Source organism: Lepus europaeus, chromosome 6 (assembly GCF_033115175.1).
Source record: "Lepus europaeus isolate LE1 chromosome 6, mLepTim1.pri, whole genome shotgun sequence".
Classification (NCBI taxonomy): Eukaryota; Metazoa; Chordata; class Mammalia; order Lagomorpha; family Leporidae; genus Lepus; species Lepus europaeus.
In genome coordinates this window covers 125,847,320-125,872,189 of record NC_084832.1, presented here as the reverse complement: position 1 = coordinate 125,872,189, position 24,870 = coordinate 125,847,320, and the positions used below count along the sequence as shown (strand labels likewise).

The 24,870-nt window shown below is 39.2% G+C and overlaps 1 protein-coding gene across 1 annotated transcript in view; it reads right to left on the bottom strand.

Annotated features, from left to right (window-relative positions):
- Positions 1 to 24,870, bottom strand: part of REDIC1 (regulator of DNA class I crossover intermediates 1) — a 97,920-nt gene that overhangs the window by 44,237 nt on the left and 28,813 nt on the right. Inside the window, 5 exon segments of the mRNA XM_062195236.1 lie at positions 11,753 to 11,868; positions 19,590 to 19,784; positions 20,779 to 20,827; positions 22,058 to 22,190; positions 24,131 to 24,269. Coding sequence (XP_062051220.1) covers positions 11,753 to 11,868; positions 19,590 to 19,784; positions 20,779 to 20,827; positions 22,058 to 22,190; positions 24,131 to 24,269 — 632 coding nt within the window.

Sequence of the window (24,870 nt, the reverse complement as noted above, 5' to 3'; positions counted from 1 at the left end):
GCCCGCGTCGCCCAGCCGGACCTGCAGCCAGCGGGGAGAAGCCACACTGTCCACATTTTCTCACACAAGCAGGGGCTGCCGCATTTGCCTCCCGTGCACACACCCATCAACTGCGGGGGCCACCTCACAGCACCCCAACCCAGGAACAAGGGTCACAACATTTCAAAGTGATTTCCTCCCCACCACAAAAGCTATACCACAAGCGAAAGTCCTAAACATCAAAAACTCACCTCATTTCATGCACTAGTGAGAAGCGAGCCTGGCCCCCCAGGAGGCGGGGCTTAGTGGACCAGCGCTCTCCTATCAGCCTCCATCAAGACCTACAAGTGAGCAGGACTCCAAGAGGCGGGCTGCCTGCTTCCACTCCCCAGGCACACCCACCCAGCAGCTCACAGCAGAGGGAAAGCTCACCACAAGCTCAGACACAAATTAAAGACAAGAGCAACCAGAAATGCCAAAAAACAAAGGGAAAACCCTGAATAAGGAAGATAGTATGAGCCCTTCAAAGGGCCCCAAAGTGATCATATTAACTGTGTAATAGATCATATGGATAAGATTAACTGTCAAAGGTATCAAATAAAACCAACTGTCTGCTAATAACAGTAGATAGAATCAGACAGGAGAGAATGTTCCAGCGTGGGAAGCAGGCCACACAGCACACTCATAGAATGACAAACGCCCTAAACATCACTCTGGCCTCAGAATCAGCCTTTAAGGCATTCAGATGTTGCTGAAAAGCCCAGGACAACATTTCAGACATGGAAAGCCAAGACACTGTGGCAAAAAATGTCCTACATGAAGGATCTCTGTGAGAACCCAGTGCAAAGAAGGGGCCATCAAAGAAGGAGGTACTTTTCTCTGAAGGGAGGAGAGAATTTCCTCTTTGATTATGCCCCTGTCTAAAAACTGATGGAGTTTGTGGACTGAAAAGGCTTCCACAGCCTTGGCAGCTCATTGGCAAGAGCCTCAGGTAATCACAGATGTCATAAATTTAGAGTGTTAATTGTTAAATTAACAACAGGAGTCACTGTGCACTTACCCCCCTGTGGGACCTCTGTCCTTAATGAGTTGTACCATGAGAATTAACTGCAAAACTTGTTCTCAAATGGTACTTTATATGTTGTGTGTTTGTGTGTGTGTATGTGGGTAAAAACTGTTGAAATCTTTACTTAGTATAGAGATGGTCTTCTGTAAGACCAATCTTAGGGGCCAGCACCATGGCTCAGTTGGTGAATCCTCCACCTACGCCACCGGCATCCCATATGGGCGCCGGTTCTAGTCCCGGTTGCTCCTCTTCCTGTCCAGCTCTCTGCTGTGGCCCAGGAGGGCAGTGGAGGATGGCCCAAGTGCTTGGGCCCCTGCACCCACATGGGAAACCAAGAAAAACACCTGGCTCCTGGCTTCGGATCGGCACAGCACCAGCCGCCAGTGGTGGCCATTTGGGGGGTGAACCAACGGAAGGAAGACCTTTCTCTATCTCTCTCTCTCCCTTTCTATAACTCTACCTGTCAAATAAAAAAAAAAAATCTGAATGAAGAATGGGATGAGATAGGGAGGAGGAGGTGGGACAGGAGTAGGGGAGTAGGGGTGGGGGGGGCGGGTAAAGGGGGAGGAACCGCTATATTCCTAAAGTTGTTTCAATGAAATTAGCATTCATTAAATAAAAGCTTTCAAAAAATAAATCCAACTTGTGTACCAGAACAAATGCTATGATAGGAAATAATTCCAAATAAAGATTTTTTTCCTTTTTATTGCAGATGACTAAAGATTTAAGAGTGGGCTGTATTTGAGATTGGATGTATTAAAGAAATTAAGAAAATAAACTGCTCCACTCTGACTCTTTTTCAGTTTTATTAGGTTTTTCAATCTAATATTTTTTAAGGATTTATTTATTTTATTTGAAAGTCAGAGAGAAGGAAAGGCAGAGAGAGACAGAATCCATCCGCTGGTTCACTCCCCAGATGGCCACAATGGCCGGAGCTGAGCCACTCCAAAGCCAGGAGCCAGGAGCTTCTTTCAGGTCTCCCATGTGGGCCATCTTCTACTGCTTTCCTAGGCCATAGAAGAGAACTGGATCAGAAGTGGAGCAGCTGGGTCTTAAACCAGTGCCCATATGGGATATTAGCACTGCAGGTGGTGGCTTTACCTGCTATGCCACAGTGCCGGCCCTTCAATCTAATATTTAATAAGAACCTACAGTGTTCCCAGATCTATGGCATGTGCTTCTAAAGACAAGGAGGTTAATACTTTGTCTGTGAATGCTAACAGCTGATATTCCTACACTATTTCTCAATACAGGTCTTACTGGTGCTTCGTTATACACCAGAAGTCATAATCTGTAGTATGCAATAATAACAATTAGCATCAGAGGCGTTTCTATTACTCTAAGTGGTAGGATCAACATAAAAGCATTTGCTAAGTAAAAAAAGACACTATAAACGCAAACCAACATTGTATAAAGGACATTTTAAGCAGTCTGAGTCTGCAGAATTACTCATGAAGAGATATGGACAATGAGAGACAGAATACAGCTACTGTCAAATTTATAAATAGAAAAAGGGGAAACACTATGAAGTTTTAAGTATTACTGTATAGTAACGTGCAACTACCGCAAATAGAAACAAGTCTTCTGCTTGAGAAATACCAGGCAGGGCGCAGTGGTGTGTAGCAGTAAAGTCGCCACCTGCAGCACCAGCATCCTGTAGGGTGTTGGCTGAGTCCTGGCTGCTCCACTTCTGATCCAGCTCCCTGCTAATGTGCCTGGGAAAGCAGCGGAAGATGAACAAGGTGACTGGGCCCCTGCACTCATGTAGGAGACCTGGAAGAAGCTCCTGGCCTTCAGCCTGGCCCACCTCCAAACATTCCAGCCACTTGGGGAATGAACTAGCAGATGGAAGACCTCTGTGACTTCTCCTGGTCTGATCCACCCTGGTAACTCTGCCTTTCAAATAAATAAACCTTTTTTAAAAATTAGGCAGTGGCATCTAAGTTGGGAGACTGAATCTTAGGGAGGATTATTACTTACAGAAAAGACAGAGAAAAAAGTCTCACGTAAGACAAATGACTCCAACTCCTTTACCATTTTTTTTTTTGGTAGGTTAAAGTAAATAGAAAATTCTAGATAAAAACTGGAAAAAATTCATTATATAACTTAGCCTTCTGTGAATATTCAACAAATATTTAATGCATACTTACTATGCAGTAGGGAGACAATAAAGTTTATATTCCAATGAAGGAAGATAATAAATAATTAACCACTAATAAGCACAATGAAAGGAAATAAGCATAAGCAGTCAACAAACAGAAGAAATAATTACAGGTACTACCTGTGCTTCCAGAGAGTTCTGCAGGGAAGCCCCCAGTAAGCTAAGAACGCAGATAGTTAGATATGTGAGGACAGGAGTAAGCACACCGCAGGAGAGGAAATAAATTCAGGATTTGCAGCACCCTTAAGAAAAATCAGAGGGGCCAGTGCCATGGCTCACTTGGTTAATCCTCCGCCTGTGGCGCCGGTATCCCATATGCATGCTGGTTCTAGTCCCAGTTGCTCCTCTTCCAGTCCAGCTCTCTGCTGTGGCCCGAGAGGGCAGTGGAGGATGGTCCAAGTGCTTGGGCCCCTGCACCCACATGGGAGACCAGGAGGAAGCACCTGGCTCCTGGCTTTGGATTGGTGCAGCACCAGCCGTAGTGGTCATTTGGGGAGTGAACCAACAGAAGGAAAACCTTTCTCTCTTTCTCTCTCTCTCTCTCACTGTCTATTAACTCTACCTGTCAAATAAATAAAAGAAAGAAAGAAAGAAATATCAGAGTGATGCTGGAACAGGATCAGTGTCAGAAAATGTATGACCCAAGGGTAAAAATGTAGACAAGCCCAGGTGAGCAGAGCTTTACATTAGCAAAGAGTAACAGAAATCACTGAATCCAAGCACAAAACGTAACTGACTTAATTTTTGCCTTAGAAAATGTCAGACTGCTGGGTAAAGAATTTCTGGCCCAAGGGAAACCAAGGAACAGATTTATCTTCCTGACATATTTAATCAGACATGAGACACCAAGTGGAGAAAAACAATCACCATTGGGAAAAGGTAAGCGAATGATGAGAACGTATATGACTGCTCTCACCTTACTGCATGGAAAGAGTATGCAATATTCCAATATACAGGGAGAGGCGGAACTCCATCTGCACCTACAAGAGTCCTTTTATTGCATAAAACAGGTTGTAGGTCCAGGGAGACCAAAGAGTTTAAAGGTTAGAGCGCCACAAAGGAGCTGTTGATATCCACAGAAGGTTTTCAGCTCTTCTGGTAAGTACTAATTAGTATGCGAATTATCCACAGCTAAGAAAGAACCATCCCAGACTAAAAGACAACAATCCCAGCCACTCACACATGGTTGGGGACATTCTGTACTTCCACCTGCTGACACAGACAATCTCACAATTCAACAGACATCAGGAAAATTCTCAAGGGCACTGCTCCAGCACTGGAATAAAATTAGCCATTAGCTGACCAGATTATTGATCCTGATTAACAAAGTTTAAAAGTAAGCCTCACCTCAGTAAAATACACTAGTTCCAAGTAACTAAACTGCTTCTGGATCAAAGCTGAAGACCGGTGCAAGGATGGGGAATGTCCAGTCCACAGGCAGTGCAAGGCCCATGAAATCTGACTGGGTGCTGCCTAGGCAATCAGAGGCAGGACTCAGATTCAATAAATCTACAGCAGGCCACTCTTTACAATGATAATTTTGTAGGGCCCACAAAAGGTGTTATAAATATCCCAAAGGAACCCTGGCAGAAAGAAAGATTCCTCACCCCTATAGGGGTAAAAAAAAAAAAAAAAAAATTCCAGCTCCATTAAGATAAAATTTACAATTTGCAGAATCCAAACAAAACTGCTAAGAATACAAAGAAGCAGACAACTGAATCCGTAACAAGAAGCAAAATCAATGTTTAAAAATAGACCAAGAAATTTCACAGAAAAACTCTCATAAAAGGACATTATAAGAGTTTCACAGCCATATTCCCTCTCATCTCCCTGTCCCTCCCTTTCAAATAAAATCTTTTTCAAAAAAGTAAAGAAACCACAAAATAGTACCCCTCATGAAGACTGAAGCAAAAATTCCTAACAAAATTTTAGAAAATCCAACCCAAGAGCATATAAAAAGAGTAACACTGTGGCCAAGTAGGTTTTATTTCAGGAATACAAGTCTGCTTTAACATTAAGCTAAAAAGCTTCTGCACTGCAAACCAGTCACCAGAGCAAAGACAACACCAGAACGAGAGAAAACATTTTCAGGTTATGCACCTGACAAAACAAAAACATTCAAGAATATAGAAAAGGAGACATTAACCAAGTAATAATAATCCAATTTACAAAAGACCTAAATAGACATTTTTCAAATGATGATACAAAAATGGGCAACATGTCCATGAAAAAAAAAGTTCAACCTCACAAATCATCAGGAAAACGCAAATCAAAACCACAACTGAGCTATCACCTCACTTCACTTAGAATGGCTAGTATCAAAAGAACAAAATAAAACAAGAGATGGTGAGGAAGTAGAGAAGAGTACTCTTGCTCACCAGTGCTGGGATTATAAGTTAGTACAGCCAATGTGGAAAACAGTACAGAGGTTCCTCAAAAAACTAAAGACAGAACTATGAAAGGACCCACCCTGGGCATATATCCAAAGAAACTGAACCCAGTCTGTCCAAGAGGTCTCTGCACTCCCATGTTTACTGAAGTACTGGTCACAACACACAAGAAACGGACACACTCAAAATGTCCATCAACAGGACACTTACTAATGGATACAGAAACCATGACACAAACATACCATGGAATACTGTTCAGCCCTCCAAAAGGATCCCTGTCAATTACAACATGGAGGCCATTAAGTTAAGTAAGCCAAGAAAACAAAGTATCACATGATGTTACCCATATGTAAATCATGTATGACCACAGATACTAGGGAGGGATGCATACCAAGTAATAGGTAGGAAGATGAAGCTCTGATGCTCTCCTGCACAGTAGAGTGAAGTGATAGCACACCTTATTTTTTTTTTAAAAAAAAGAAAGAAGATAGAGGCTTTTTTTTTTTATTGGACAGGTAGAGTTATAAATAGGAGAGACAGAGAGAAAGGTCTTCCTTCCATTGGTTCACTCCCCAAATGGCCGCCATAGCTGGTGCTACACTGATGCAAAGCCAGGAGCCAGGTACTTCATGCAGACAGATGGGATTATCTTGATTTCATTGTATACACGTATTGAAAAATCTCAAGAAACCCCTTAAATATGTATAATTATCTGTTAAATTTTTTTAAACAAACAGCTGATGTGACCAGAACTTCTAATATGGTATAGAAAGAAGTCCGGCAATGCCTATTCCCTAAAAGCAATACAATTACCAGATAAAACTTGTAAAAACAATCACTTCAAAATCTTGGAAATGACCAAATGCATACAACAAACTGAGAAGTAATACTTCAAGAAAAACTACTGAACTTTAATAGAAACAGTGAGTTTGTGGAGTTTTAGCATGGGGCAACAGTGTCCTTCCTCCTCCAGATCCACAGATGGTAGCTCGACCAAGCCTGATGAGTCTGGGGCAAAAGACAGATAACTCCATGCCCGAGGGACTGTCAAAAAAAAATCATGATTTTGGTGGCACACCAAAAGGGATGCTCAACATTGCAGTTGCTGGAGGCTATAATACCCGTTAGAACAAGCAACCACACAGCTATGTCACAAAAAGATCTGGAAAATAAATTATCGTAATAGGCTTTGGTTAACACACAGAAACCCCTGGTGGTCTAGAAGGCTACACCCTGTGCAACGCTCTGTGCAAACTCAGAAAAAGCCAGAGAAATTCTCAAGCATCCATTCATCCCTGGCTTCCTATGCAGTCTTACACAGAGAAGAAGGCCTGTTAGCTCAAGGTGTTTAATACAACCTCTGACCAATCACTGGCTGACCTCTTAGCAGTGCGAAGATGGAAATCTATAGCTTTAAATACCTATATTAGAAAATATCATACACCAAAAGGCTAAAGTTATACCTTCTGAAGATACAAAAAGGATAAATTAAGAGCAATGAGAAAACAAAAACTTTAAGTATTACAGCAGAAATTCACAAGATGGTAAACAGAAAAAGTGAAAAGTGACGAAACCAAAACTAATTCTTCCAAAAGACCAATAAAAGTGACAAATCTTTAGCTACAGCAACCAAACTTTAAGAGAAGATACTCATCTAGAATTAAACAGGCCACCATCATAGACCAAAAATGATTTTAAGGGCTCAGTATAAACAATTTCATGTTAATAAATCATGCAACTTAGACAAAATGGACAAATTCCTTAAAAATATATATAAATTATCATAACTGACTCAAAAAGAATTTTAAAAATCTGAATAGACAACAAGTCAACAAAATAAATAAGTAATTAAAATTTTGAAGGGCTGGCACTGTGGCATATCAAGTAAAGCTACTGCCTGCAGTGCCAGCATCCCATATGGGCACCAGTTCAAGACCCAGCTGCTCCACTTCCAGCTCTCTGCTGTGACCTGGGAAAGCAGTAGAATATGGCCCAGATCCTTGGGCCCCTGCACCCAAGTGGGAAACCTGGAAGAATCTCCTGGCTCCTAGCTTAAGATTGGTGCAGCTCAGGCCATTGCAGCCAATTGGAGAGTGAACCATCGGATGGAAGAACTCTCTCTCTGCCCCTCCTCTCTCTGTGTAACTCTGACTTTCAAATAAATAAATAAATATTTTTTAAAAAAGGATAAGAATTCATGATAATCTCAGGGGATATGAAAAGGACATTTGACAAAATCCATCTGAAGAACTGCATGAACTAAAAACAAAGGATGAAATTTCTATACCTTATAGAAGGCACCTACATAAACCCTATGGCTAACAATTTAATGGTCAAAGCCTGAACTGTCTTAAGATCTGAAATAACACAAGTATGTTATATGCTTATCAGTGCTACTATGCATTGTATTAAACCTCTACTCTCAGGCAACATAAATAACTATTAGGCATCCAAATTAAAAACAGAGTAGTAAAAACGTCTTTATCTGTAGATGACAAAATCTACTGCAGTAAAAATCCTAAGGAATCCACACAATTACTACTGAAACTAATAAGGAATTTAGTGAAGTCAAAGGATGCAAATCAATACTCAAAAATTACTTTTATATAGCAGCAATGAAAAATCCCAGAATGAAATTAAGAAAATAATCCCATTCACAATCATATAAAAAGAATAAAACACCTAGAAACAAATTTAACAAAAAACATCTAAGGCTTATATCTTGAAAAATAAAATCACTGCAGAAATTAAAGGTGATGAAGCAGAGAAACAGTTCATGTCTGTGGCCCAGAAGAGACTAATTTAAGATGGCAAAGTTCCCCAAATTGATATATACAGGCAACATAAAATCTTGACAGGTTTGTTTGCAGAAACTGACAAACTAATCTTATACTTTATAGGGAAATAGAAAATATGAAGAAGGCCCACATTTTTTAAAAAGAACAAATTGGAAACTAAGACAACTGTTGAAACCACAACTTATAATAGAGCTACAGAAATCAAGACAGTGTGGTACTAGCATAAGGAAAGGCTGACAAATCAACAGAATGGAGATTATAGAGGAGAAAACGCCTCATACCTGTAGTCAACTGATTTTTGACAAAAGGTGTCAACACAGCTTAATGAGGAGCATTCTTTTCCACAAATGAAAATATTGGTTTAGAATATTAACTCACAGTACACATGAAAATCAACTCAAGGGGCAGGCGCTGTGGCATAGCTATGGGCACTGGTTCGATCCCCAGCTGTTCCACTTCTGGTCCAGCTCCCAGCTAATGAGCCTGGGAAAGCAGAAGAAGATGGCTCAAGTGTCTGGGCCTCTGCACACATGTGGGAGACCTAGAACAAGCTACTGGTTCCTGGCTCCTGGTTCTTGGCTTTGGATTGGCTGAACCCGGGCCACTATAGCCATTGGGGAGTGACCAGCAGATGGAAGATATGTATCTTTCTCTCTCTCTGCCTCTCCTTCTCTGTAACTCTGCCCTTCAAATAAAATAAATAAATTTGGCCGGTGCCGTGGCTCAACAGGCTAATCCTCCGCCTTGCAGCGCCGGCACACCGGGTTCTAGTCCCGGTTGGGGCACCGGATTCTATCCCGGTTGCCCCTCTTCCAGGCCAGCTCTCTGCTATGGCCCGGGAAGGCAGTGGAGGATGGCCCAAGTCCTTGGGCCCTGCACCCACATGGGAGACCAGGAGAAGCACCTGGCTCCTGGCTTCGGACCAGCGAGATGCGCTGGCCGCAGCGGCCATTGGAGGGTGAACCAACGGCAAAAAGGAAGACCTTTCTCTCTGTCTCTCTCTCTCACTATCCACTCTGCCTGTCAAAAAAATAAATTTATATATGTCTGCACGTATATATAAATTAGATCAAAATGTTTCACAGAGGTGAGAGCTTAGACAGCAGTTAGACCCCCAATGGGACACCTGCATCCCATGTCAGAGTGCCTGGTTTGAAGTCCCACTTCCCCCCCATTTTCAGCTTCCTGCTAATGAATACCCTGGGTGGCAGTGAGTGGTGGCTCATGTAGCTGAGACCCTAACACTCATGTGGAAAACCTGAAGTAGCCTCAGCCTAGCCCAGTCCCAGCTGCTGTGGGCAACTGCAGAGCAAAGCAGCAGATGGGAGCTGTCTGCCTGTACCTGTTCTCCCTCTAAAATTAAAACAGACCAACAAACAAAACACACAGGCCTAAATCAAGGTTAAAAACTACAGAGCAGCAGAAATCACAGAAGAGTATCATGACCTTGAGGCAGGTCAAGATTTCTTGGCTATGACATCAAAAGCACAATTAACAAGTGAAAAAATTGGACATCATCAAAATTAAAACTTTTATATTTGAAAAAGGTCAACAGTTGATCAAAGATATATGAACAAACATGAGAAAAATACCCAAATCACCTGCCATTAGAGAAAAGCAAATTTAAACAACAGTGAGATACCATTACACAGTGACAAGAGTAAATTTCAAAAGACAGTATCACGTTGCAAGAAGAAATTCTAACACTGTTGATGCAATATGAAATGGTAAATGTCACTTTGGAAAACAATTTGGCAATTTCATATGAAGCTGAGCATCCAGGAATTCCACTTGTACTCCAAATGAATGAAGAAAACAAATTATGGCACAGCAAGTTAAGCCACTGCCTGCAACCCAAACATCCCATATGGGCAACTATTTCAGTCCCGGCTGCTCCACTTCCAATCCAGCTCCCTCTCTGCTAATGTCCGGGGAAAAGCAGTGGAAGATGGCCCAAATAGTTGGGACCCTGCTACCCAATGGAGAAGCCCAGATGAAGCTCCTGGCTCCTGGCTTCAACCTGGCTCAGCCCTGCTCACTGTCGCCACTTGGGCAGTGAACCAGCACAAGGAAGGTTGATCTCACTCTCTCTTACTCTCTCTTGCTCTCTGAGTTACTCTACCTTTCAAGTAAATAAATACATCATTCTAAAAAAGTAAACAAAGACAGGTACAAGTACTTTCCCAGCAATTTAATTCAGAGCACTCAAAACCTGGGGACAGCAACTGTCTATCAACAGCCAAGTGAGTAAATCATGCTACGCCCATACAATGGAATACCACTCTGCAATGAAAAGGACTGAACTGTTAATGCATGCAACAAACATAAATGGATTTCAAAATAACTATGCTGAGGTCAAATAACAAAAATATTGTCTGATGCCAATTATATAAAAGTTCAAGAAATGCAGACTGATCTACAGTGACAGAAAACAAAGTGGTGGTTTCCTCAGGGTAGTGTTAAGTGACATGACGTAGCAGAGGAATGGATTACAAAGGTATCTCCTTATTCTGGGCATGATGAACAAGTTATCTTTGAAATACATCAAAGCTTGTTAAAGTGCACACTTTAAATAGATTCAGTTTAGTGTACGTCAATTATACAACCATAAAACTTTTTATTAAAGATAGAAAGGAAGAGATACCAGAGAATAAAAAATAAACAAAAACCTCTTGAATGGTATTAGAATTCCAAGGGAACAGACAGTGGTAGCCCAGACTGAGGTGAAACCACGGTGACAGAAATACAAGTGGATCCTTTGAAAGTTTCTTGGAATACAAAATTGAGAATATTTTGTTGATGAAGTTGATGTTGGGAGTTGAAGCAAAGAAGAAATAAAGGACAACTTTAATTCTGGCTTTGGTTACTGACTGAATACAAGAGTGATTTGCTACGCTGAGCAACACGAGGAAGCGTAACTGAGCTACCATTCCTATTTCACTACCAGTGGTTTTATAAGCTTAATGGAGTTAAAGCAATGAACCAGGGTTTATACACAAACATCAAGAAAATAAAAGTGGGATTCTTCTTAGTAAACTACCATAAATACAAAAAAGAAATCACTATGTTTGCGATGTTTAAAAGGAAAACAGTAGGTCATGGAGAGTACAAAAGGTTTAAAATACCTGTTGTCAAAAATATTTTTGAAAGTAAATGAATCAAAGTGCATGTACACATTAAAAAACAATTAAACTACCTTAAGTAATTCGTACACTTTACTTTTGATGATTTTTTTCTACAAGTATTTAGGTCTGCTTAAATTCCGAATTAAAAAACATGTGTGTTCCCTTAAATCTAATTAATAACTGACAATACAGAATGCTACAGATTCGTTATTTCCATTAGCATCTTTGCTTACCTGTTTAATCTTTCAAATCGTTTCCCAAATTGTGCTCGCTTATATGATGGGCTGAGAACGTCTTGACTTCCAGTTAGTTTCGAAAGCTAGGAATTAGAACAGTTAACATTACTCAGCTGAAGAGCACAGGGAAGAAACTTCCACAACAGTCAATTCAAATACATAAAATCTGAATTATACACCATAAAATGACATTTAAGTGCATTACATCTATAACCAAAAAACATTTTTAGTCAAAAATAATTTTATTCCTAAAATAAAAAAATTTTATTCCTTTTGAAAGAAAAAGAAATACTTTCTTACAGTGAAATAAATATTAGTATTAAATAACAGAGTTGACACATGGAGAACTAACCATTTTTTTGTGAGTTTAAAAAAAAAAAAACCGCCCGTGCCGCTGCTCACTAGGCTAATCCTCCGCCTGCAGCGCCGGCACCCCGGGTTCTAGTCCTGGTCAGGGGGCCGGATTCTGTCCCGTTTGCTCCTCTTCCAGTCCAGCTCTCTGCTGTGGCCCGGGAAGGCAGTGGAAGATGGTCCAAGTGCTTGGGCCCTGCACCTGCATGGGAGACCAGGAGGAAGCACCTGGCTCCTGGCATCGGATCGGCACAGCGTGCTGGCCATAGTGGCCACTTGGGGAGTGAACCAACGGAAAAAGGAAGACCTTTCTCTCTGTCTCTCTCTGTCTCTCTCTCATTGTCTAACTCTGCCTTTCAAAAAAACAAACAAACAAACAAAAAAACCACATGTACCCAGGAAACCAGAATGCTAGGTAATCAAAAGTTGAGTTTCTCAGAAAGAGAATAGCTGGCCCAAACAAAGGACCACAGTTATTTCAGTTCTTCCACTTACTGAGTAATGTTGGGCTTGTACTTTAATTTCTATGAATACTAATATCATTTAGTACCAAAGAGGGAAAGTGTATAAAGACCATTAAGAAAATCAGACAAGAATCCATTGCTTAATCTGGATAATACCATAAAATGTAAATTATTATATTGGCCCAATATTAATCTAACAAACAATAACAATTTGCATCTGTAGTGTACGGTTGATAACCTATGAAACATAGAAACAAGAACAGAGACAATCAATGACAGAAATTGGAAAAAAGGAGAGGGGGTGGATAGGAGCCAAAAAGACATGAAAGTCTTTGGGAAGGAAAAGAAGAATACTAGCCATTCAATCTGTGGTGAGAATGTATCTCATTGAGGTTTTGATTTCCATTCCCTGGTATCAGTTGTATCCACATACTTTCTGAACAACTGTCTGTCTTCTTTTGAGAAGTATCTTGTCAAGTCTTTTGCCCATTTTTAATCAGATTCTATTTTTGCTCTTTAAACATTCTGAGTTTCTTATACGATCTGGATATCATACTCTTGTCAGATGGATACCTGGCAAAAATGTGCCACCACTCTACAGGTTTTCTTCACTCTGCGGATTGTTTCCCTGGCTGCTGGTTTCAGAAGCTTCTTAGTGTGATACAGTCCCATTTATCTATCTCTGCTTTTGTTACCTGTGCTTATCCAAAAAAAGTTTCTCTCATCTTTTGTTCTAGTAGTTTTAGAGTTTCAGGTTTTTGTTTTTTTTTTAATCCATTTTGCACTGGGTTTGTACACAGTGACTTGCCCCACTTTTCCAGTACTGTGTATTAAAAAAAATGTTCTGGGGATCCAAGATGGCTGAAAACGAAAAGATATGCTGATTCTGACCACGAAAAGGTAAAAGAAGCAAAGTGAAGCAACTGTACTTCCAAGAGAAAAGTGCAGAGAAATTTACTGTGGAAATTCTACAAAAAAGAAGATGCCGAGGAGCAGTGTGGACAACACAGGCAACCAACAGCAAGTGGAAACACCACCAGTGAATCCCACAGCCGGGGCTGGAGAAGATACCATCTTCTGCGTGTCTCTGCTGGCACTGCCTGAGGGAGAACCTTGTGGACCAAACAGACTTTGCGTCTGCCTGGACCACTAGAGGGGGCAGGGTGCCCAGCTAATACTCTGAAGACACAGCACACTTAAAGCTTTCCATTCCCCTCCCCAAAGGAACAACATTAACAAATAAACAGATCTAATCTACACTATGGGCCACATAGACCTAATTAATTTTTATAGAACATTTAATAACACAACTGCAGAAAACATATTCTTTTCAACAGTAAATGGAGCTTTTATTTAGGATGGACTACATGCCAGGCCATAAAGTGTCAGCAAATTCAACCAAATCATAATCATACTATAAATATTTTCTGACTATAAAGGAATGAAGTTGGAAATTAACAACTTAAGAAACTAGAAAATATGCAAACACATAAAGACTAAACAACATGCTCTTGAATGAACAGTGGTTCAAAGAAGAAATCATAAGGGAAATCAAAAATTTCAGGAAACAAATAAAGATGACAACACAACATACCAAAATTTATGGGATACAGTCAAACTGTGTTAGGAGGGAAGTTTATAGTACCTGGTGCCTACATCAAGAAACTGGAAAGGTACCAAGTAAATGACCTAACAATGCATCTGAAGGACCTAAAAAGCAAATGAAACTCCAAATTAGTAGGAGGAAAGATAATTAATTAAAATTAGAGAATAAATAAACCTCCACCTGCTATGCTCGCATTCCCAAGTGGTGCCAGTTCATGTCCTGGCTGCTCATTTTCTGATCCAGCTCTCTGCTTATGGCCTGGGAAAGCAGTACAAGATAGCCCAAGTGTTTGGGCCCCTATACCCACAGGGGAGACCTAAAAGGAGCTCCTGGCTCCTGGCTTCAAAACAGCTCTACTCTGACTGTTGCAGCCATTTAGGGAGTGAACCAGTGGATGGAAAATCACTTTCTCTGTGTCTCTCCCTCTCTGTAACTCTGCATCCGAAATTAAAAAACCCTTTTTTTTTTTTATTTTTTTATTTTTGACAGGCAGAGTGGACAGTGAGAGAGAGAGACAGAGAGAAAGCTCTTCCTTTGCCGTTGGTTCACCCTCTAATGGCCGCCGCGGTAGCGCGCTGCGGCCGGCGCACTGCGCTGTTCCGATGGCAGGAGCCAGGTGCCCTTTTTTAAAAAAAGATTAGTTAATGAAGAACTGTTTTCTGAAAATAAATAATCAAAATTCAGACACCATTTGTCCAAACATCCAAAAAAGGAGGGGGTGGGGGGGAGACAGAAGACCCAAATCAATAAAATCAGAGATGAAAAGGAAATGTAACAGATACCACAGAAATAAAAAGAATCCTCAGGAATTACTACAAAGAGCTGTATGCCAACAAATTGGGAAACTTAAGAAATGGACAGATTCCTAGATACATACAACCTATGAAAATTGAGTCATGAAGACACAGAAAACTCAAACAGACTCATTACCAAGACAGAAATTGAATTGGTAATAAAGACCTTCCTAACAAAACACAAGCCCAGGAATGGATGGCTTCATGGCTGAATTCTACCAAACATTTAATGAAGAACAAATTTCAATTCTTCTCAAGCTAATGAAAACAACTGAACTGGTGGAAATCCTCCCAAACTCCTTCTGTGAGGTCAACATCACCTTAATTCTAAACCAGAAATAAATTCTAAACCAGAAACTAAAAATTCTAAACCAGAACTAAAATCAATCCCTAGTACAAGGACAGTCTCTTCAACAAATGGTGCTAGGAAAATTGGATTTCCACATGAAGAAGTATGAATCAAGACCCTTACCTAACTACTTATAAAAAATTAACTCAAAATAGATTAAAGATCTAAATCTATGACCTAATACCATTAAATTAGGAAAACATCAGGGAAACTCTGCAAGACACTGGCATAAGAAAGACTTCTTGCAGAAGACCCCAGAAGCACAGGTAATCAAAGGCAAAATTGACAAATGGGATTATATCAAGCTGAGAAGCTTCTGCATTGCAAAGGAAATTCAACAAAGTGAAGAAACAACTGAAAGAATGGGAGAAAATATCTGCAAACTATGCAAATGATAAAGGATTAATATCCAGGATCTATAAAGAGCTCAAGAAACTCCACAACAACAACAAAAAACCTAGTCAAGAAATGGGCAAAGGACTTGAACAGGCATTCTTCAAAGGATGAAATACAAACATCCAACAGACATATGAAAAAATGCTCAAGATCACTAGCCATCAGGGAAATGCAAATCAAAGGCACAATGAGGTTTCACCTCAACCCAGTTAGAATGGATGTAATCGGAAAATCAAAACACAATATATGCTGGTGAGAATGTGGGTGGATAGGTACCCAGTACACTGTCGGGGAAAATGTAAATTGGTGCAGCCACCATGGAGGACAATAGATAACCTCAGAAATTTGAATGTAAGCCAACCATATGACCCAATGATGCCACTCCTGGGAATTTACCCAAGGGAAACAAAATCAGCATACCAAAGAGTTATTTGTACCCCATATTTATTACAGCTCAACTCAGAATAGCTAAGAAATGGAATCAACCCAGATGTCCATCAATTGATGACTAGATAAAGAAATATGGTCTGTGTGTGTGTGTATGTACACATTCTATTAAGTCTTTTAAAAAAATGAAATCCTATCCTTTGCAACCAAATGGATGCAACTGGAAACCATCATACTTAGTGAAATAAGCTGGTCCCCAAAACACATGTTTTCTCTTATATGTGGCAGAATACAAAAATGTACAGGAATGAAAATGGTATCTTGTGATATGATTTCTGTTCTTAGCACTCGTTTATACTCCTTTGGAACTGTGGTCTTCCTATTTTTTATTTGTTGAATATTATGGTTAGTGGTGAATTAAGTCTATGAAGATCAAGTGAATTCAAAGTGTTATCTTTGCAAAAATTAAAGAAAAAAAAGTTAAGAGTGAAGGAGGGGGAAGGGAGGAGAGAAAAAAGATATAGAGGGGTGGGAGGGATGTATAATTGTCTTCTTAGAACTCTATCTAGGCCAGTGCCGTGGCTCAACAGGCTAATCCTCCGCTGGCACACCGGGTTCTAGTCCCGGTCGGGGAGCCAGATTCTGTCCCGGTTGCCCCTCTTCCAGGCCAGCTCTCTGCTATGGCCCAGGAGTGCAGTGGAGGATGGCCCAAGTGCCTGGGCCCTGCACCCCATGGGAGACCAGGATAAGCACCTGGCTCCTGCCTTCAGATCAGCGCGGTGCGCCGGCCGCAGCGCACCAACCGCGGTGGCCATTGGAGGGTGAACCAACGGCAAAAGGAAAACCTTTCTCTCTGTCTCTCTCTCTCTCTCACTGTCCATCCACCCTGCCTGTCAAAAAAAAAAAAAACTGTATCTATAAAGTATATGAAATCTGTACTAATAACAAATGTATATAACAAAAATTTGGGAAAAGGAAAAAAGGTTCTTTTCTAATGTATACTTGTGGTGCCTTTGTTAAAAGTTAGTTGTAAATACATGGATTTCTGGATTTTCTACTCAGTCCCACTGAGCTACGTTGGTTTTAGGGCCAACAGGATGCTATTTTAACTGTTATAATCTTGCAAAGGTTCAGTGTGATGCCCCCAGATTTGTTCTTTTTAGTCAGGATTGCTGCCGCTATTGTGGGTTTTCTGTAGCTATGTAATTGTTTTCTCAATTTCTGGGAGGAATTTCATTGATATTTATACAGAGGTAAAATTAAATGTACTGATCACTTTGGTAGGGATATATTAATAATATTAATTCTTCCATTTCATGAATACAGGAGTGTGTGTGTTCATGACTGTTATGAAAGACATGACTTGCTTTTTAGTTACTTTAGTACTGGTATTTAAATATATTTTGTAATCTGCAGCATTACTGAATTCCTTTATCAGTTCCAACAGTTTGGTGGCATTGCTAATGGTTTTTCTACATATAAAACCCTACCATATGCAAAAAGGGAAAATATGACTTCCTCTTTTCTAGTTTGGATGCCATTCATTTCTTTCTCTTGCCTAATTGCTCTGCCTATGATTCCAACTACTTACTAAGAATGATGAGACAGTAGACAACTTTGCTTGATTCAGTGCTTAGAGCATACACTGAGCTTTTCCCCATTTTCTGTGGGGTTATCATATACTGTTTCTACAGTGTTGAAGTAGCCTCTTTCTCTATGTTTTTATCATGAAGGAATGCTGAATTTTGTCAAATGCTTTTTCTGCATCTACTTACATGATCAAATAGTACACTATAATTTATGGGTGTGGTATATATGTTAACTTAGCCTGCAACACTTCGATAAATTCCATGTGATTATCTTCTTGTTGGATTCAATTTGCTAGTGTTTTCTTGATAAATTTTTGCATCCATGATCACCAGGAATATTACTCTTCCATTTAGGTACTAGATTAATGCTGGCATTGTAGAATGGTTGTCACAGAGTTTCATCCTTTTGAATTTTTTTGGAATACTTTGAGAAAACCTGGTATTAGCTCTTTTTCCAATGTGCTGTAATTCAGCAATGAAGCCTAAAATTCTGGATGTTTTTTTTGGGGGGGGACTTTTTACTACTGATTCAATCTCTTAATTCATTATTGGACTCTCTGAATTTTCTGTTGTCTTCATGGGTCAATTTTCATAGGTTAGATGTGTTCATAAACATGCCTGTTTCATAACAGTTACTTAATGATCCTTTGTATTTATATGCTATTGGTTGTAATTCAGTCTTTTTCACATCTGATTTCACTTGATTAGGTCTTTTTATTTTTTTTCCCATGGTTACATAAGCTAAAGGTTTGCTGATTTTGCTCTCTTTTCAAAAAACCGACGCTTGGGGCTGGTGCTGTGGCATAGCAGGTAAAGCCACAGCCTGCAGCTCCAGCATCCCAAATCTCAGCTGCTCCGTTTCCAACACAGCTCCCTGCTAAGGTGCCTAGGAAAACAGCAGAAAATGGCCCAAGTCCTTGGGTTGCTGCACCCACATGGGAGACCTGGATGAAGTTTCTGGCTCCTGGCTTGGGCCTGGCTCAGCCCTAGCTGTTGGTATTTGGGGAGTGAACCAGCAGACAGAAGATCTCTCTCTCTCCCTCTCTTTCTCCCTCCTTCTCTCCTTCTCTCTGCCTCTTTCTCTGTAATTCGTTCAATAAATGAATCTTTAAAAAAACACTCTTCACCTCATCAATGTTTTATATTTTTTAAAGTCTCTTTCATTTATTTCCATTCTGATCTGTTATTTTTCTCCTTCAACTAATTTGGGGTTTATTTTTGCTTCTATGTCTTCCTAAGTTGCATCATTAGGTTATCTGAAATCATTCTTATTTTATATACATAGATTTATTTCTATGCAATTCCTACTTGTTACTGCCTTTGCTGTATTTCATGAATTTTGGTATGTTGTGTTTCCATTTTCATTTGTTTCAACACATTTTTTAGTTTCCTTTTGATTTTTTAATCAACCCATTAGTCATTCAACAGCATGTTGCTTAGTTTCCACGTATTTGTACAATTTTTAAGTTCTTATTGTTGATCCCTAGTCTTGAGTCACTGACATCATTTTAATTTTTTTGAATTTGTTAAGAAATGTTCTGTGGCATAACATAAGGTCTACCAAAGAGAGTATCTCAGGTGCTGTGAGACATCACCAACTAGTCACAATGACTGTAAACACCAATGTAAGACACAGTGAACTATCTTCAATTTTAGTATAAACAATTTTCAAAACAATGATAATTTCCCAGATTTTTACCATATTACATTTTGGAAGCTTCCACAATGCAGATAATTAAGTTTCTGATCTAATAAGAATTATTTTTCTTAATTTATCTCCTAATAAGGTTATATGTACAGCACTTCACAACTTATATTTTTCATATCTGTTAAAGAGAGAAAAGGGCTTAATATGAAAATATGATACAAAACGCTAAGCACTACCATTTCAAAAATACCTGCCCAGTCTGTTTTTCTTCATATCCAACTTTCCATGGACTAGGTACTGTACCAAGAGTAAAATGCTGTTTTGGAACATCCATGTTAGGAGAAAATTCTGCTGAAAAGGACTGTGGCATGAAGCTATAATTTTGTATTTTGCTGAACTGAGGTTCAAATATACCTGTGCCATATGATCCCTTGTCTTGTGACAACTATAGGAAAGAAGATAAAATCATCTTAATGATTAAAATATATAAACTAGAGAAGAGTAAAGCAAAATAGTGAAAGTAAATTAAGTAAAAATGGTATAGATTACAAAAGAAAAAGCTCTGTGTAAAAGCAAGTTATCAGTAATTTACAGGATTAACTTAGATCAGAGATTATCAGCTAAGATTAATTTAAAAGGTTCATTCCCTCTGCCCATCTCACTCTTGATCTCCTCTACCCACAAGCTACATTTCTGTATGCCATCCACTAATAACAGGAAATCTGAGCTTTGTTAACTCACAATTCAGGTAATGAGATTTCCAAAGGATTTTTATTTACTACCATTTCCTTAGCTTTCAAATCTATTTTAACTCTGGCAATTCAAAGGAAACAAAAAATATTTACAGCATTAGACATTAAATAAAATTTCAAGTTTTAGAGACAGGAATTTCATGTAGCAGTTAAGATACTATGGGGGATGGGGGTGGGGATGCTGTGGCACAGCAAGTAAAGCTGCAGTACTGGCATGCCATATGGGCCTGGTTTGAGTCCTGACTGCTCCTCTTCAGATCCAGCTCTCTGCTATGGCCTGGGAAAGCAATAGAAGATAGCCCAAGTCCTTAGAAATAAGTCTTAAAAAAAAATAAAAAAAGAACTCATGGGGGACAGTGGCATCCCGTATCAGACTGCCAAGGTTCAAGATCCTGTTACGGCACACCTCAGACACAGCACGTGGAACCTCAAGTGATTTAGATCCCTGTTACCCACATGGGAGACCCAGACTGAATTCTTGCCTCCTGGCTTCACCCTGGCCCAACCTCAGCTGCTGTGGATATTTGGGGACTAACCCTGAAGATAGATGATTGATCTCTTCCCCCCACTCAACTTTCTGCTTTCCAAATAAAATGAAATTAAGTAAGAATCTGAAAGAAAAAGAAAGCATAAGCTTTGCAGTCAGGCAAACTTAAAAAAAAAAAGTTATATTTTTTTTAATCTCACCTGAACTGGGTCAAGTTCTTCCTTATTCCCTAGTCCTTGATAGTGCATACTAATAAAAAGACAATGTTAAGATCAAAAATATAAGTTGCAATACACATTCAAGATCTTCATATATATTTAAAATTCACAATTTTATCCACATAAAAGCAAACAAAACAAAACTCTAAATCATTTCACAGTTATTACAGTACTGAGTTTTATAAAATTTAACATTAATATTGCAGCTATACATTTTCTATTGCTTACAATGTTATTCACACATTTTTCATTTTCTACTTTATACATAATATACAAAGAAGTGAAGATAACATTTCTTATGTGCAAGTTAGAGCCAGGACTTAAACTGGTCCAGAAACAATCCATAGCAAAAGGAGACACTCAAGAGTAATGCCTAGATGGTTCTGCCCTACTCAGTGTTTTTCTGACTCTGAAACAGATTTGATCAAAACTCCATGCTGATGCACTAAAAGGTATTATGACAGGCACCAAAAACAGCAGACCATACAATTTCTACAAGAAAAGGTATTTTCTACGGTAGGCCTAGAAGTCTTGGGAAGACTGGGTTTTCAGCATCAGGACACATGGGAACATGAGGACCTCACCAGCGAGTAAGGATGAAAACTAGGAGCACAACTATACAAATTCATGAAAGTCAGCACCAATCTCCAGGGACAGCTCTAGTCCTGAAACCAAGAGCTGGGAACAAAAGTTCAACAGTGGCCAAGACACCGTGAAGCTGGCAAATCAAGGTAGGGTGGGAAACAGCAGTTTCAATGGAGGGGAAAGAAGCACTGCTACTGCTGACAGGGTAGGGTGATTAGCCAGGGTGATGATGAGAAGGAACTGGAATAAATGGTTGGATTTAATGGTCTCCCCAAGGAATGCTGGGTTAGAAAACTAGGATAACTCAACAACAAACAGTATGCCTGGCACCACAAACTTTATGCCATTTTTTAGGTTCATGGTAAGAACAGCTAAGTGTTAAAACCTTTATTCAACATTGTGCACAGATTGATGTTCTTCTACAGATCACTAGTAAAAGATCCTTTCCATGCTCAATCGACAGAGATTACAAGTTCATTTCAGCTGCCAGCAGCTAGACACTGTCATAAGGTACACTTAGGTCATTTGATAAAGGTCATTAACAGTTTCATGGAATGTGGTGAGCTAAGCAAAAACTGGAGCTAGAAGGTAAGCTCCCTGTACATTTTTCATTGAATACAAGTGTTGCGAACAAACAGATCAAACACTAGTAACATAAATCCCAGCTAAAACCTACTTGTTTTCGATGTCATCAATACAGAGTTTGGAAGGTGTGCAGTGAGGTGACATGGGAAGTTCTACATCATGCTTTCTCAGGGGCACTGTTATGTCCCTATTCATATTCACATGGGTTGGTTTTCTCACTGTTTCTATAATGAAAAAATGTACAGTTATTCAAAAATACAATATTTTAAAAACACTGTTAAGTCCATTAAATAAATGTACATCTAAGAAATTTTCTCTAAAACACTTAAATTGTACGTGTGCTAGAAAATATCATTTCAGCACAAGCAACACCCAGATAATAAGAACAAGATTATTTGTTGATCACCTTTCCTAATCTTCATGAAAGGGCCTTACTAATTCAGTTCTGCTTTCTTCTGCTCCAAGGGGAAAGCCAGGAGTCTAGCATTCTTTGATGGTCTCCCACGTGGGTGGCCACCTTTCACTACTTTCCAAGGCGCATTATCAGGGAGCTTGATCAGAAGTAGAGCAGCCAAGAACTGCTTGAACCACAACTACGATAGGGGATGCCAGAGTCATAAGCAGTGGCTTAACCTACACCACCACATCAGCCCTGCAAATCTGAGACCAACTGCACCATCACTCCTTCTTTAGTTAAATGAGTAAATGTATTTCCTTTTTGAATTTCTGTCATTTGCAGTGAGGAGTTCTAATTAATTAAGCCTGGCTTTCTATTTTATCCCCAACAAACCAAATGTGAAATCCTCTTTTAACTATGCTAAATGAACCAGTCAAAGTGAGGAAGAAAGTAGCGAAGCTCAAGACACCATTACCCCAAATATGGTATCTTAGCAATTGAGAGAACAGCAGAAGCGGCAAGAACACTCTGACCCTCTCCCTCATCCCCTAGAGCTGCCCACAGAACTCAGGAAGGACCTTCCTCTTCCTCCCCAGAAGCAAGTCATAACACCTACATGCCAGAAGTGCCCTCCTTCAGCCTGAAAGAAAAGATTCTCACCTCTGAAGACACCGGGTCACAGGAAAGAATCGAACAAAATGGCCTTCCCAAGTACCCCTTAGCTGACCACCAATGAATCATACTTCTGTGTATTTAATTATATGTCTCTAGATTTATGCACATCATATGAAACTCAGCACCAAGAAAGCACAGATATACCCTTTCTCTAGGTTTTCATTTCCGAAGAAGGCTCTCTTGTCACATAAAACTCATTAAATCTGTAGGCTTCTCTTTTTGTTAACCTGATTCTGTTACTGAGGCTTCAGTAATGAACCCAACTATGAATAAGAAAAACATATTTGCCCTTCCTCACAAAAGAGAATAAAAGGAAATATATCAGATCCATAATAAAAAGTTTCTTCCTAAAGTCTTTGGCTATTATATTTATTCTTCCTAAAGTATACATTTATTTAAGTTGTCATCTAAGGACAGAGGAACAAAGAAAGCAGAGAGAAAGGAAATAGGGAGATATTAATACTCATATCAGCTTCTACCCTTTCTTGATGAACTACCTAATCTTTAACCTCTCATACTTGCACTTCTTCTAAAAATAAATCAGAAGATTCCTTGAGAAGGGAAAAAAGTTCTGATTAAACATTTTATTCATTTGGAAAATCAAAGTGCAGGACAAAACAAACTTTACCTTTAAGTATGATACTACTAGAGTTTATATTCCAGGGAGGTGTAAGAAATACTTCAAATTATGACACAGGAGCCTTATCACTGAGGCAAAAATTTTTCAGCCCTTTCTTTCAAACAAATTCTCTGAACAGTAATACTAAAGAAGGCATTTATTCCTTGTTCTCCAGCTAATATTTGTTAACTATCTTTCCATATACATATACAATAATTTAATATATGAAATTGCAGTATAATAAGCTTCCCTATAATCAATAAATTTTATATAATATTTTACTCAAAAATAAAAATGAATCAAGTAACAAAATTATTTAAGCAAATATTCACTATACTTCTAATTTAAGACAGCAATCAATGTATTCAAATAAATTTCCCATGTGCTTTGAGTTCTAAAACTGCAAATTGATTAGAAAGCCAACTGTTATGACCACATCAAGGTAAAAATAAAACACCATTGGAAAGACTTACCCAGGATTTTCTTCTTGCAAGATATCTGATTTACCATATACAGATTAAGAAGATCTAAACTGACAGCAGAACTTTTGACAGGGGATAAAACTCCAAGTAATTTCATTTTTGCTTTTATCCTGTTCTTTTCAAAATATTCCTAAAGTAAAAAAAAAAGAAATTAATGTAGTAACCACATGGCTTTAGGCAGAATCAGAAATTAAAAAGAGCAATAATGCTATTAATTCATCAATTTGATGTTTTTATATTTTTGTGATGAACATCTATAAGTTTACACAGAAATTAAAATCAATCATGATCACAGTTTTCCTGAAGATGCTAAAATTCACAGCCTTTAAAATCTTTTCTTAAATATAACCTTAAAACAGAATTTTAAAAAGGTATTCCTAAGGGTCAAATGGTTAGAAACCATTACATAGAAAGTTTAAAAAAAAAAAAAAAATCTGGTAACAAATCCAATAGGCTCAATTTTTTTTTTTTTTTTTTTTTTTTTTTTTTTTTTTTTTTTTTACAATCAAACATAAATCCAAAATGCCTCAAACAACATGCACAGTCAACAGAGGGGCTGGCACTGTGGGCTAAGCCTCCAACTGTGGTGACGCATCTCATATGGGTACCAGTTCTAGTCCCAGCTGCTTCTCTTCCGATCCAGCTCTCTGCTATCGCCCAGGAAAGCAGAAGATAATCCAAGACCTTGGGCCCCTACACCCACATAGGAGACCCAGAAGAAGCCCCTGGCT